Genomic DNA, 13,761 nt, shown 5'->3' with positions numbered 1-13,761 from the left:
CATGGGGAGTTTGTGGCAGTCCTTACTTCAGGAGTTGGGAGATTTATTTTCGGAGGTTATGCTTGAAGGGGCTTGTCCCCTCTTTTTGACTGAGTTGGGTTTGGAAAGGGCATGCTCAAACAGGTGATGGCTGGATCAGTGACCATGGTGGAAGTAGGAAGTACTGTTCTACAGATGCCAGGTGCTCTTGAGGATGGTGGTTGCGGTTAATTGTGTATCTGTGGGGGGAACAGGCAATATTACTGCTGTTTGGGCTGGCTGTTGGTTCGGGCTTGGGGTTCTCCCCTACCAATGTGGACATGGTGCAGGAGCAATTTTGAAACGCCTTTGAGGCTGATGGGTCATCCTCCTAGTGCTGCAGCTGGAGGGAGCTCAAAATCCTGGAGCTGCATTAGGATTTTCATAGAGGGAAGTCTCTTCTTGACTTCAGCCCTTTGCCTTTGGTTGAAGCTGAATTCAGTCTGACATCTGAGGTGTCTCTTGGTGCGGCCACTTAGATCTTTAATCTCTCTGACCTGGCTTGTTTGCTTTAGCGTTCATTCATGACAGTCTCTCCGAAACAGCTGCTGCAGTGTGCAGCAGATCACAGCAATCTGGCTTGTGACGGGTGGCCTGTGGCTTCAAGTTTTCTGGAGATTGTTGATGCTTTCAAATGTGAACCTGGTGGTTTGCCTCCAGACAGGGTAGTTCAACTCAAAATAAGCAGTGTGTTTCCCGCAGAACAGTTAATCTGAAATTTTTCCCTAGATTTGGTCTCTTAGTTTAGAATAAAGGTGTGTTATGCCAAATTAGTATAATCCGACCTCTCAGCTCACTGCACTGAATTTAAACAAATTTAGAACTGGGCTTTTTTTTTTTTCCTCCTGAAAAAGTGTTCCCTCTACTTCAGGATAATTGCGTGCAAAAGTGCCCTGAAAAACTTTTACATCTCCTAAGGAGTCCTGTCTGGATTGAAACATAGGTATGCCCAGTAGCAACATGGCCAGTGTCTCAGGAAGAGACTGCGAAACTGCAGGATCACCTCTGTTTTCGTGGAGCTCAGGACTTGTACTACTCATTTACTTTTGTGTTCAAGCTAGAATATATTCCAGACGCGGCCAAGAAGTGGCAGCAACACTTAGTGAATATCTCCAGTGACATTGTTGGAAGTGTTTGTGTTTTGCTCCTGAAAATTGCCTGGTGTGCATTGCTGGCACGGTACAGGCATTCACTGCGCCGAATCTGAAATGGGGAAGGCGAGCAACCTGGTCCAGTGGAAGGTGTCCCTGCCCATGGCACGGGGGATTGGAACTAGGCGATCTTTAAGGTCTCTTCCGACTCTAACCTTTGTATGATTCTATGTGTCTGTGTACACACATGTAGATTTGTACCGAGGGCTGAGGATGGGATGTCTTGGGAGACTCATGACCGTGGTTGGGGGAGAGGCTGGAGAAGAGAATTGCTTGCATCAGTGTCTATAGCCTGCTCGGGACACCGTCTCGGTGAATCCCTGGGAGTTTAGGGATGTTGGTAGGGAATCCAGGCAGAGCTGGAAAGCAGAGGAAAGTCTGAGGGTTTCATCCATTGTGTCTCTTGTCATCCACAGGAATCCGCTGCTGCACCTCCACTGCATCCCCTGAGGCAGCTTATGGGACCCGTCCCTGGGCGCCTCTGCCCCAGGACATACCGCATGGGATGGCAATGACAAGTGGAAAGAAGAGACCCATGTTGCCCATCCCTTGCCTCATCCTCGCAGCTGCTAGCTGCTTTGCCAAACTGAGTAAGTTTTTGTTCTTACCCATTTGTTCCATTTCATTTATATTTTGCCTTGAAGCTGGTCAGCATAGCCATACCTCAAGCACAAAGTGGTTTTCTCTCTCTGCTGCTTCCTCAGTAGCCTTTACCAAAAGTCTGGGTTCAAACACTCCTCCAGAGGAGAAGGGGTTACAGTTGGAGCTGGACATGTCTGTCTAATGGTGCCAAGAAGAAATGGGGCTGGTGTGCATCTCAAAGCACTACAGTGGGTCCGTGGGGAGCTAAGGGGAAGGTGCAGCACAAGCGGAAGCCATGGGGAACGCAAAATGTACCAGCACTGCACTTTTTTCCTCTGCCTTTCTTTTGCTGAGTCTCACAGAGCTGTCTTGTTCCTGGTTTTTTTTTCCTCTGTGTAGGTGAATCTCTGCAGGTCACAGTGCAACCTGCCTCCATTGTCCAAAAGCTTGGGGGCTCAGTCAGCCTCGGGTGTGTAGTGGACCCCCCCAGAGTGAACCTTACCTGGAGACTGAATGGAAAGGAGTTGGCTGGATCAGACAAGGTGCTGGGTATCCACATCGAGCGAGGGAAACTCATCATCGCAGCTCTCAACAACCAGACCGTGGGGCGATACCAGTGCATTGCTCGTGTGCCCGAAGGAGTCATTGCCAGTGTTCCCGCAGTGGTCACATTAGCTAGTGAGTAACTGTAGTCCTCTGCCATCCCCTGTATTGCTCGGGTCATCACTCACGCATCTTCAGAGCCTCATCCACACTCACTTGTTCACGCTGTCATCAAGGGAGGGCTCCTTTGGCTTCGGCCACTTTGTAGCATTTTTAATTGTGGACTGGCTGTCATGTTGTAGCCCAGCCATGACCTAAACAGTCCTGCATGATAGGCTGCAGACCTGTTCTGCAGTGACAGTTTTTGCAAGAGTACAAAGGGCAGGAAATACTTGAGCGATGGGGTTTGTGTGCCTGGTTGGTTCACTGGCTGTCATGTTGCCCCGTCTGGTTGCTGACTTCTTGATTGAGGTTGCTAAAAAACACCTTCTGGTGCTGATGGCCAAACCACTGCCTGCTGCAGGGTTGTTGCCAGTGCTGGGTCAGTGTGTGCTAAGTTTTGCCGCCTTGCTGACCCACAGAAGGCAAAGTCCCTTGCCCGCTTGTGCTGTGATGGGACCTGCCCTTCTTTGTGTTGCCCCTGAGTTCATCATAACCAAAGTACCAGCCCCCACACTCACAGTAAGGAAAGGTTGGCCTGGCTGTGGTAAGGAGGCACGCCTGAGCACCTGCATTAAGTGGCTGGTGGTCCCCTGTGCACCATTGAGGAGATCCCTTGCCAAAATACAAGGTGAGGAAGGGAGTGTTGGGAAAACAGGTGGATGATGATGTTGAAGGCAGAGGCTGTGCTGTCCTCATTTGGTAAGGCAGGCACAGAAGTTGGCAGGAGATGGATACAGGAGAGCAGAGTATCTAAAACCACTCGTAACGAGGTTTTTGTCTTTAAGGGGCAGGAGGCTGTATTCATTACCACTGCTGTTGATGCCAGGAGGGCATGCTCCACCTTTCCAGGGCTTTGTTCTCTTCCTGCGAGGTTGCAGTGGCATGGCAGCAAAGATCCATCTTGTTTCTGAGCCACAGTGCTGAGCAAGGGACTTTGCTTCTAGCCCTGAGCTTACGTGCTCCTCGCTGCTGCCCTCTGGCATTGGCAACAGACCAAGGAGATGTGTACGCATGTGAGAGGGTGCCTTCAGTGGGGAACTTCTCTTACAGGCACCTGGTTTTGGCCAAGATGTTATGCTCAAATGTGAGAAAGTCTTGTCTTTGGATGCATCTGAGAAGGAGCAGCCCACGCCTGCTTGGAGATGGGGGGGCTTTGTGTGGACCACCCTTGTTTAGGCAATGGAGAGTATGATCTTCTCAGAGACCCATGCAGTTTTTGGTGGAACAAGTGCGTGCAGAGGAGACCACCATTCCCCGGCAGTGACAGCCCCTGGGCGTGGAAAGGGCTCTGTCTTCCCAGCAAGGGGGAGTTTGGGGCTAAGTCTTAAGAAAATGAAGAAGTGAAGATGTTTGTGTATAGTGGGGGCTGGCTTTGCTCTAAAGCCAAGAGCTATTGGCTTGTCACTGGTACATTAATCAGGAGTGAAATGTTTAGGCCAGGCCGGGTGGGAGGAGGAGGTGAGGGAGAGCGAGGGGGGAGTTGCTGAGCTCTGAAGCGGGGTGGGAGGGGGTTGTCACGGGGCCGAATCTGTCGGGGGATTTGGCCTGAGCCCCGTGCTGAGATTAAGTTTCGGAGAACACATTCCAGAGCAGAAAGGGGTCTGTGTGCACTGGTGGCCTGATAGAGGGAATGAGAGGAGGGGAGAGGTGGATGGGATTACCAAGGGCATGGTTTGCATTTAGGAGAGCAGTGTGTGCACCGCTCCTCAGCCTGATTGGTTCCTTCTTAGGCTGATCCCCTTTTCTTTTTTTCTTCTCACCCCAACCCACCACCACCAGCTCTGTCTCCTGGGACAAAGCATGGCTGTTTGACCTGTCGTCTGCTTTGGTCTAGCATCAGTGGTGGACAGGAGACAGGTCCTCGAGCACCAGAAGGTCCCACTGTGTCCCTCAGGACAAATCAAAGCCACAACTGAGTAGTTCCCCAGCCTTCTCCAGGAGGCAAATCACCTTTGGCTACCAGATTGCAACTGGGGATGGGGGGTGCAAAAGACAGGGACTTGCCCATTGCTGTGGTCCCTGCCGTGGTAAAGGCACTACTGCTGAGGGGCGGTCAGGAGCACCATTCAGTGGAGCTAACAAAATCACAGCCAGAGGTTGGTTGAACAAATGACTAAACCATCGTGGAGCGCCCCTGCGCTACACTGCATGGGTCCCCTGTCCTCGAGGGGAACTGGGGACGGCAGAAGCCATGTCCCATGCACCCGGATAGCCTCAGGCGATAGGGAGCCCCCAGGCTGGGCAGACTTGACAGTCAAGTGAAGAGAGAGAGAGGGCAGCCCAGGAAAGACATGGGGCTGAAGGTGTAGGAGGGAAACCTTCTGGAGAGGTTCAAATAACCAGTTTCATGTTTGTGAGCCGGAGGCTGCTTTTTGCAACAGTGGCTTTGCAGTGGTCTGAACTAACAGGGGGCACTGATTTGTGGTGGGACTGAGTGTGAAAGCTGTGGTAGCAGCTGTGCCACAGGCTCTCACTCCTGCTCCAGGCCTCCTCTACAAGGCCTTGCTCTGAGCTGATTCGGTGGGGACCATGGTCCTGCGGGTGGAGAGGGAAGCCCTTGGCAGCTTGACATTGCAGTTGGCACATCTCTTCCAGATCACCTTCTGGGCTGAAAGAAAACCCTCTGAAAGTCTTTGCCCCATCCAAAAATTATTTGGGGGAGGCAGGAGGAGAGTGAAACTAGAATGTGATTGAAAGCAGCGAGGTGAGAATGGTGGAAATATTTTCAAGGTTTAGGTTTGTTTTGGAAGAGGACCTGGCGTCATTGGAAAAAGCGTCTTGGTAGGTTTCAAGGGGTGTAGGTAACACCATCTGGCCAACTTTTAGGCTATTTCTACTCCACCTCCTTTGGAGGAAACACCCTGGAGTGCCCCAGGCTGTGCATGCCTGGTCCCTCAGGGCCTCCTTGTGCTTTGCTGACAGTCAGCAAGCAGATAACCATCACTGCCGTGCTGGCAGCCACAGCATAGCCTTGAGACCGATACCTCCTTCTCCTATCTGTGGCATAGCAATGCCGAGTCCATGTCTGCTCTCCCTGGCTCAGAGGGCTGGTTGAAACTAGCATTTAATTCCTCCAGCGGAGTTAAAATAGCTATTGTATAGCTGAGGGGTGGAGGGAGGAGGGAGTTGCAGAAAGGAGAAGATTTCGTAAAGCAACAAAAGGAGCAGCACTTCAGGCATTACTTGGGCACTTTTGAGTCCAGTTAGGGCCAACCTGCTGCTCCATGATCCCACACTCAGCCTTGGCAGCCCATGGCACATCAGTGCAGATAGATCACTGCTGACCTGGTGTGCTGTGCGAGATCAGCCCCACGTGGCCCTGAGGCAGCCCTTTGGCCCAGCAGCGATGGGCTGGACTCCGGGAAAGCTTGAATGGATGGAGCAGGGGTATTCCTGGTTTTCCAAGTCAGGCCCTAAGCCTTCATATGGCTGAGAGCTGCAAGGAAGAGAACGGTATTTTCTCTGCCCCCTTGCAGGTGGCAAATTTGCCATCACGCCAGAAGCCCTGCTTCAGCCCCTCTCCTGGGTGGAGGAGCTATATGAAAAAAGTATGGTTGCAGTGGGCTCTGGTGTGGCTGGATAAATCCAGCAGGGACATGAACACAGCACTGTGGGCTGATCCTGCAACAGCAAAATGCTTGGCAGGTCGAGAACCCTTGTTGGACCTCATGGGGCAGCTGGAGCAAAGTCGGCCGGCAGAAGTGGCGAAAGCTGTGCAACTTCCAGCATTCGGCTGTGTGTGTGGAAAATCAGCGCAGTGAGTGCAACAGCAAGCCTGACCTGGATAGACATGACATTTAAAAATAAAACAAAAAAATAGATGAGGGGTGCAGCAAAGGGACTCCACCCATCCCACTGTATCCCCCATGGCCAGGGACAAGAGGAGCATGGGGCACCTCTGACCAGGGGACGCTGTGGGACAAGGGAGGCTCATTGCCCTGTGGCTCTCCATCGGCGCTGCCAGCAAGGGCAGCCCTCAGCTTTGCGGCAGCACATGGGGGAAGCCGGGCCTCCACGCGCGGTGCTCATGGGCAGTGACCCTGCGCCGGGTCCAGCCGGGCATCCCCCAGGAATTTGCAGCTGCTTTCTGAAAACAGCCCCATTCATTTTCCTCCGCCTGGGCCTCTCCTCTGACAGCTCCCCGGAGGCGATGGCAGGAAGGAGGGAGAGAGGGAAGGAGGGAGGGAAGTAAGAGGGTGGCTCTGTGTTGGAAAAGCATTTGTTGAGCAGGCACAGGGGGGCTCTGGCCCCGGGGGCAGAGGTGGCGTGAGGAGGGGAGAGAAGGAAAACACAGGTGGTGTTGCTTGAGCTGGTGGAGCTGTGGCACGAGGGCTGTGCAGCAGTCCCAGGGTGATACGTGGGAGCGGAGCATGGCATGGGGGATGCACACGGGCGTGCTGGGGGGCTGTGCCTGTCCCCTCGGGGTGGCGGGGTCTGGTGGGGACAGGCACTGACCAGACGGGAAGGGAGTGCCGTGACCCTGGGCTGCTTTGACAGCTGAGGGGGCATTAGTGGAGGGCGCCTGCCCCCAGGCTGGAGGGACCCCCATCCCTGCTGATTCCTCTTCTCAGGGTCCCTCCCTCCCCTCCCTCACCCTTCCCTACAGTGGTGAAGACTTTCACCTTGGAGGCCGGCATTTTATTTACTACTGTTTCTTCTCCGAAGTTATTTATGGTCTCCCATTCATTTAATCTGGTCTGTCTCGCCTGCTTCGTTGCTTGGCCCCCGGCCCTGGGATTCAGCTGGTTTCCCTCCCCGATGACAGCGACGCAGCTAGCCGCAGGGCTGACCCTCCCCGTGCCCCATCGCGCCTCGGAACGGGGCACAGATGGACACAAGTAATGGCCTTTGGTCCTGCTCCCTTCTAAACAAAAAAAAAAAAAAGAGGGGAAAAAAGAAAAAAGAGGGGGAAAAAAAAAGCCCTGTTATCCCAGCCCAGCTGGGATTGGCAGTGCTCTGTCTGTCCGCAGTACCTCCTGGCCGGTGGCTGGTGGATGAGGACTTGCTGCTTCCCTGTGATCAAGCGTGTCTTTTAAGGACAAGGACATGGGCTGGCACATCATGCGCGGCCATATGAAAAGGAAAACCCAGCCAGTGGAGAGGGGATGTGGTTTCTTCCAGCTGCGGCGGGAGCTAGACCCAGGGTGCAAATTGCATATTATACGTGGGGCACAGCTGCTGCTGGCCAGGCAGCCAAAGGGGTGAGTGCTGCATCTCCCCCCCCGCGCTGACCCTCTCCTCCACCCCTCCCTGCACTGCCTGGTCGGGGGAGGCATGCATGGCTCCCCACATCTTGGGGGAGGCTCATTTGAAGCCCCCAGGGCAAAACTTGTGTCCTAGCATGGCACGGCAGCCTCTGTTTTGCTGCGCTGGGGCCAAGTGCAAAGGGGTGTGTGAAAGGGGGGCTGATCCCACGCACAGGGGGCCCCCACCACAAGGCTGGCGGTGCCCCCATCCACCCCTTACCAGCTCCAGCGGACCCATCGGTGTTAATGGATGGCTGTATGTGCCTGTACCAGCGGGGAGTGGGGTGGTTGAGACCGCCTGTGGCCAAAACTCACTGGCAAATAAAACAGTCTTGTTTGCTGTGGGGGAGCAGGAATTTAGGGGAGTAGTTTGGCAGGAAGCTCGTACACTTGCGTATTGGAAAATAGTTTGTCCCAGTGCCCACCTGATGTTTTTCTCCTCTCTCCTGCCAGTTTTGCTCCACTTATCTGATGGTGCCCAGTTCTTGCTCCCCCCGCCACCTCAGGGTCCCTTTCCTCCATCCTTTCCCCTTCCATCCACAGCTTTGCCCCTCGTCCCCTGCGGCTGGGCTGGGAGGGAAAGGCAGGAAGAGCCAGGGGTCCCACTCCCCTCCCTGTGGGGCTGCAGCACTCACAGCTGTGAAAGCAGTAGGCTGAGCTGCTGTCTGGGGGGCTGCATGTGAGGGACCCCCACATCTGCCCAGCCCAAGGTTATCTGGGGGGTCCCCCGGCACGAGGACATCATTTGCCATCTCTCAGAGTGTGGTGCTCCCCGCTGGGCTCTGCTGTGCCAGGGCCATGGGTCTGCTCTTCCTGCAGGCTCCTGGGCCCCTTCTCCTCTTTGGGGTCTGTGTGTGCGTGTGCGCAGATCCCTGCCAGCATTACTGGAGCCTATGCCTTGGCTCTGAAATCTTAATTTGGCTGTGATGAATCCAGACCACCAAGGCGCACATTAATTTTCCTGATGCTCGTTTATATTTTGTTGATCGGAGAAATATGCGTGATGTGGGCAGGCAGACACTGGGCTCTCGCCTCTTCTCCACCTCTTTCCATTTCTGTGGCTCTTACTATTTTATTCCTTGATCAAATATAAAAAGCAAAGAGGCGAAAATATCCTGCACCCTTCCCCTCCCCAGCAGTAACTTTCGTTGTTGGAGGAGCACGAGGTGCTGCCAGCTTTTCACAAGTTAAGAGTTAACCTTCATCTGGCTTTAATACTGAGTGGAAACATGGCTCCCCTCCTCGGTTTGTCTTAGAGGATTAATCACATTTCTGAAGTTCACCCCTATTCCTTCTTTTTATTATTATTTTTTTTAATTGAACGATGCCAAGAAATTCCAGAAGTATTAAGCATGTTCGCTGCAAATCATTTTTATGACATTGCAAAACCTCCCCTTTTCTTTTCAACCTCCTCCCCTTCCCTCAGATCTGGGCCCGGGAACGCTGGCTCCCCCGGCAGCCGCCCAGCAGCCCCTCTGCGCCGCACTCGGGGAGGCTTTCTCGCCGCCTTGCCAAGAGAGCTGGTTTTTATTTAAACTCCATAAAGGATCTTGCTTTAATCAGAAAGTCTGCTTGAGAAATTTCATGTCACTTTTCCATGACTGTGGGTGGGAGAAGCTTGGAGCCAGAGTTGTCTTTTGCTCTTGGAGCGCTGCTGCATTTCCCAGGGAACAAAAACACATTTTTCTGCTGGCTGGGGCTGCCAAGGGAGGCTGCCTGCTGTCCGCCCGCCGCCAGCCCTCCTGCTTCCCCCCCTGCCTCTCCAAACTGCCCGAGGTCGCGGGCGCCACATCCCGGGATGGGTTTTGAGGGGCGAGGGAGCTGTTGACAGCGCGTGGCCAGGCCGTGTCGTGGCGACGGAGGCGATGTGCTGCCTTAGCGTGGGGTTTTGAAAAGGGAGTGCGGTCTCGTCCGGATTTAGCGGCGTGCCGCTCAGGAGACGTGTGTTAGCACTGGGTCCCGGGGAAGATGGGCTGGCTTGAGCCTTGATGCGACAACGTGACTTGCGACCGACTGCGGGATGTGCAGTTGTCGCTAGTGGTCGCCTAGGCTGGAGTGTGGCACCATAAAAATGCACATGCGGGACTTTTTTTCCTGGCACAAACCCCTCTCCCTCCCAGCACAGGCTGACCAGGACAAACTTTGGGCTTGCAGCACCCTGGCAAGATTTGCTGTCATGCCCAGGGAGAGTGGGGACTGGTTTCATCTCCGGGAAGTTTGGTGGGGCCAGGCTGGTGTGCTCCCTGCCCTGCCAGATCTGCAGGCTTTCACCGCAGTCCTCTGCTCCTGCTTTGAAAAACAGGGAAAAGAAAACAAAATGTCAGGTGCCCCTTTCTCCTGACCCTGTGCTGCCACTCCTGCTGTCCGCATCAGCCCTGCCAGGGGAACGACCCCCAGCAGAGCTTCACAGGGGACATGTGCTGGGACAGGGTGTTTTCACGGCCTCTTTAGGGAGGGGGCAGCTGTGCCCTGTGGAGGAGGAGCTGCTTTTCCTTGCAAGTCCCTGTTCTTTGAACTGGGGCGTGGGCACTGCTTGGGCATATGCGAAGCATCGTGGTTAACCAGCCTTTGGCCATGAGATAAATATCTGAGATGGGAGCGAGAGTGCCCGGAGTGGAGATGCTGATTGCTCAGGCACTGGAGGAGCTCAGGGCAGCTCTGGGAGTGTCCGGCATTCGCATACCTTCTCCCACTGTGTTACTCAGCATCTGTACACCCTTGAAGCAGGCTGGGCTCCATGAGTTAGGACTCCAAAGTTAACTTCTTGGTAGCAGGACAGCAGTCATGTTTGAATAGCAGGCGGCAGAAGGACCATTTTTGGCTGCACCTCAGTGCTGCAGTTAGTTGGCTCATTTTTTTACTCTCAGGCCAGGATTTTTCGCACCCAGTTTCTCAGCCATGGAGCAGGCGGTTTTAAGTTATCCATTTTGTAGGAAGGAGGAGGAGAAAAAAAATAAAGCTCTGAAATGAGGCCAGTTTCCCTAACTGCTGGGGACAGAGCGGTCCTCTGCCGGCACTGCAATGAAACAGCCCCAGGTCCGCAGGGAGAGGATGAGCCGAGGCCAGGATGCTGAGTCAGCCACTAAGATGCCCTGTCGTTTGCTCTCTCTGCAGATCTCAAAGATTTCAAGTTTGATGGCCAGCATGTGATTGAGGTGGATGAAGGGAACACAGCTGTGATCGCCTGCGACCTGCCTGAAAGTCACCCCAAGGCTCAGGTCCGCTACAGCGTGAAGCAGGAGTGGCTAGAGGCCTCCCGAGGTGAGTGCCACAGGGGCCTGTCCCACTGGGTCCCCTCTCAGGACCCTCAGTTTTACCCTTCCCTACCAGCAGTAGCTTTCTCCGCCTGCTGCCTCCTTGTTGTCCCTTCATTGTCAGTCTGAGCACAGGTTAGTTTAGGGTCTCTGCCAGGTCTCCCTGATGTCCCCACTGCCTGGGACTGGGGAGCCACATGTAACACCAGCGTGTGGTAAGGCGAAAGGAATTATGTGATGCACAACATCGTTCTTCATTGGGCATCTCCATGTGTCCATGGAAGCATTCTTCTAACCCAGCCTGGATAAAGGCGACTTTGAATTTGGGAAAATTTTTAAAATTTGGATCTGAATTTTGCAGCTTCACTCCATCTGCTGCATGTACCTGTGACAAGCTAGCCTCACCTGAGGCTCTGTTCGTTCCATCATTGCATCATTCCTCCCCCTGATAGTTGAACCAAAAGGGGTCATTTCACTGCTGTTGGTGTTATCGCATTGTTTTTTGCCTTTCCCCTTGTCCACCTTTTCTTCAGGGCACTGCATGTCTTCCAGGAGGCTGGGCGGGAGCATATCTTGTGACCACGTGCCACTTCCTCTTCTCTCTCTACAGACAATTACCTTATCATGCCATCTGGGAACCTTCAGATCGTCAATGCCAGCCAAGAGGATGAGGGGACTTATAAATGTGCTGCCTACAATCCTGTGACACAGGAGGTGAAGACATCGGTTTCCAGTGAAAGGCTTCGTGTGAGACGTAAGCTGCTCTCCCTTCACTGCATGTCTTCTCCACAGCGCTTCCAGCACTGGGAGCACGTGCCAGTGCTATCGCAGCTGGCTTTCTGTGTGAACGGATGTTATCAGTTGCTGGCAAACTCCTTTCCAGCAGCAGAAGGCCCCAAGGTCTGCTCCTGGGGTATGTGTGTGCAACCCTAGGATTGCTGTACCTCCTCAGGACTTGTTCTTGGTGATGGGCGAGCAAAGGCCCTTAGCCCTTCGGCAAGACCGCTTGCTGTGTGCCCACTTCCTTTAATGCAGGCCAAGAGGGACATTCCTTGCTGTTTATCCACAGCAGCAGGGGAGCAGCGCGCTAGCCCTACCATTACCCCTACTGGCACTCTGCACAGGGTGCTTTCCCACCGGCCACCTTCCTTCCCACCCACACACCTCTTTCCTCCTCCTCTCCTCACCAGGCTCCACAGCGGAGGCCGCCCGGATAATCTACCCCCCTGAAGCTCAGACCATCATTGTCACCAAGGGCCAAAGCCTCATCCTGGAGTGTGTGGCCAGCGGGATCCCCCCGCCACGGGTCACTTGGGCCAAAGACGGCTCCAGTGTCTCTGCGTACAACAAGACGCGCTTCCTGCTCAGCAACCTCCTGATTGACCCCACGAGTGAGGAGGACTCGGGCACCTACAGCTGCACGGCTGACAATGGGGTTGGGGAAGCTGGAGCTGCATTCATCTTCTACAACGTGCAGGTGTTTGGTGAGTGCTGCTGTAGCCCTTTCAGGAAGGGCTTGGACTTTCTCCACTGCTTTCAGGGGAAAATACTAGTGCTGCTGTACTCTTCCTCTCCCTGGACAAACCACAGTGTAATGCAAACCCCTGCCTGTGGTTCCAGTTTCTAGGAGATGGGACAAATTCTTCCTTGAGGGTGGTAGTTTCTCCTTCCTGGCTCTCCTGGCTGGAGGTGATGAATCTTCCTTTCCTCTGCAGAAGCTCTTCTCTTGTCATTTGTGGCACTGGGTTTGCTCTCACACTTTCTAGTGGAGGACCGGCTGCTTCTTAGATGTATTTGACATTGGCATAGTGAAGACATCAGATTGTCTTCTTTTTGTTTTGTTCTGTAGGGAAGCTCTCTATGGGGTGGGAAACGTAAGGGATGCTACATCTTAGGTATTTCTACCGTGCATCCTTCCCCTTCTCACAAGCATTAGGGAGGCTAAGCCTATGTTTTATTGGATTGCATTTTATTGGATTGCATTTCATCCAGGTGTCAATGTGTGGGTTTGGCACAAGCACAATCTTTGCAGAGTAGCATTTCAGCTCAGAAAAATGAGACTTGTAGGTGGCTGCTACCATCTGAGACGGGCAGATAGCCTTGGGCCACTGCTCCTTGTGGCTCACGTGGATGCTGAGGGGAGGTGCAATGAAGCACCTTGGGGGTGGGGTAAGGATCCAACACTCTGCCCTCATCCCTGCCAGAGAGGAAAGTGCAAAGCCGTGACTGTGCTGTGCTCCCTGCCAAGTGGCACTCAGTAACCATGTTTTTCCCCTGCACAGAGCCCCCAGAGGTCACCATGGAGCTGTCCCAGCAGATCATTCCCTGGGGCCAGAGCGCCAAGTTCACCTGTGAGGTGCGAGGGAACCCCCAGCCCTCTGTCATGTGGCTGCGCAACGCCGTCCCCCTCTCCGCCAGCCACCGGCTCCGGCTGTCCCGCAGGGCGCTGCGGCTGGTCAGCGTGGGGCCCGAGGATGACGGCATATACCAGTGCATGGCAGAGAATGAGGTCGGCAGCGCACAAGCCATGGTGCAACTGAGGACAGCCCGTCCAGGTACGTCCCTCTCTCCAAGCTTGTGAGCATTCAACCCCAGATTGAATTTTTGCTTCTAAGTGCAGTGCCATGTGTGCATACTTGAGGTCTCTCTACGTGAGAGGCATAGGACGTCTGGGTGCAGCGCTTTACCCCGTGGCTTACTCAGCTCTGCCTCTGAGCTTGTACTGAGCAAGAGCATAAACACTGATGGGGGTGGATTCACCTGGGGTAAGAGAGGTACCACCTTGGTACCACCTTGGACCCTGCT

General features: G+C 54.0%; 1 protein-coding gene across 1 annotated transcript in view; it reads left to right on the top strand.

Moving 5' to 3' along the window:
• The first annotated feature begins 1,704 nt into the window (after nucleotides 1-1,704).
• The window catches only part of BOC (BOC cell adhesion associated, oncogene regulated), a 24,435-nt gene continuing 12,378 nt past the window's right edge, over nucleotides 1,705-13,761 (top strand). The window contains exons 1-6 of the mRNA XM_009879925.1: nucleotides 1,705-1,759; nucleotides 2,151-2,429; nucleotides 10,817-10,963; nucleotides 11,567-11,710; nucleotides 12,147-12,440; nucleotides 13,239-13,535. Of these exons, the coding sequence (XP_009878227.1) occupies nucleotides 1,705-1,759; nucleotides 2,151-2,429; nucleotides 10,817-10,963; nucleotides 11,567-11,710; nucleotides 12,147-12,440; nucleotides 13,239-13,535 (1,216 nt within the window). The remainder of the gene's footprint in view (nucleotides 1,760-2,150; nucleotides 2,430-10,816; nucleotides 10,964-11,566; nucleotides 11,711-12,146; nucleotides 12,441-13,238; nucleotides 13,536-13,761) is intronic.

The sequence above is a fragment of the Charadrius vociferus genome, unplaced genomic scaffold (assembly GCF_000708025.1).
Source record: "Charadrius vociferus isolate BGI_N301 unplaced genomic scaffold, ASM70802v2 scaffold162, whole genome shotgun sequence".
NCBI lineage: Eukaryota > Metazoa > Chordata > Aves > Charadriiformes > Charadriidae > Charadrius > Charadrius vociferus.
This window is presented reverse-complemented; position numbering and strand designations above follow the sequence as displayed.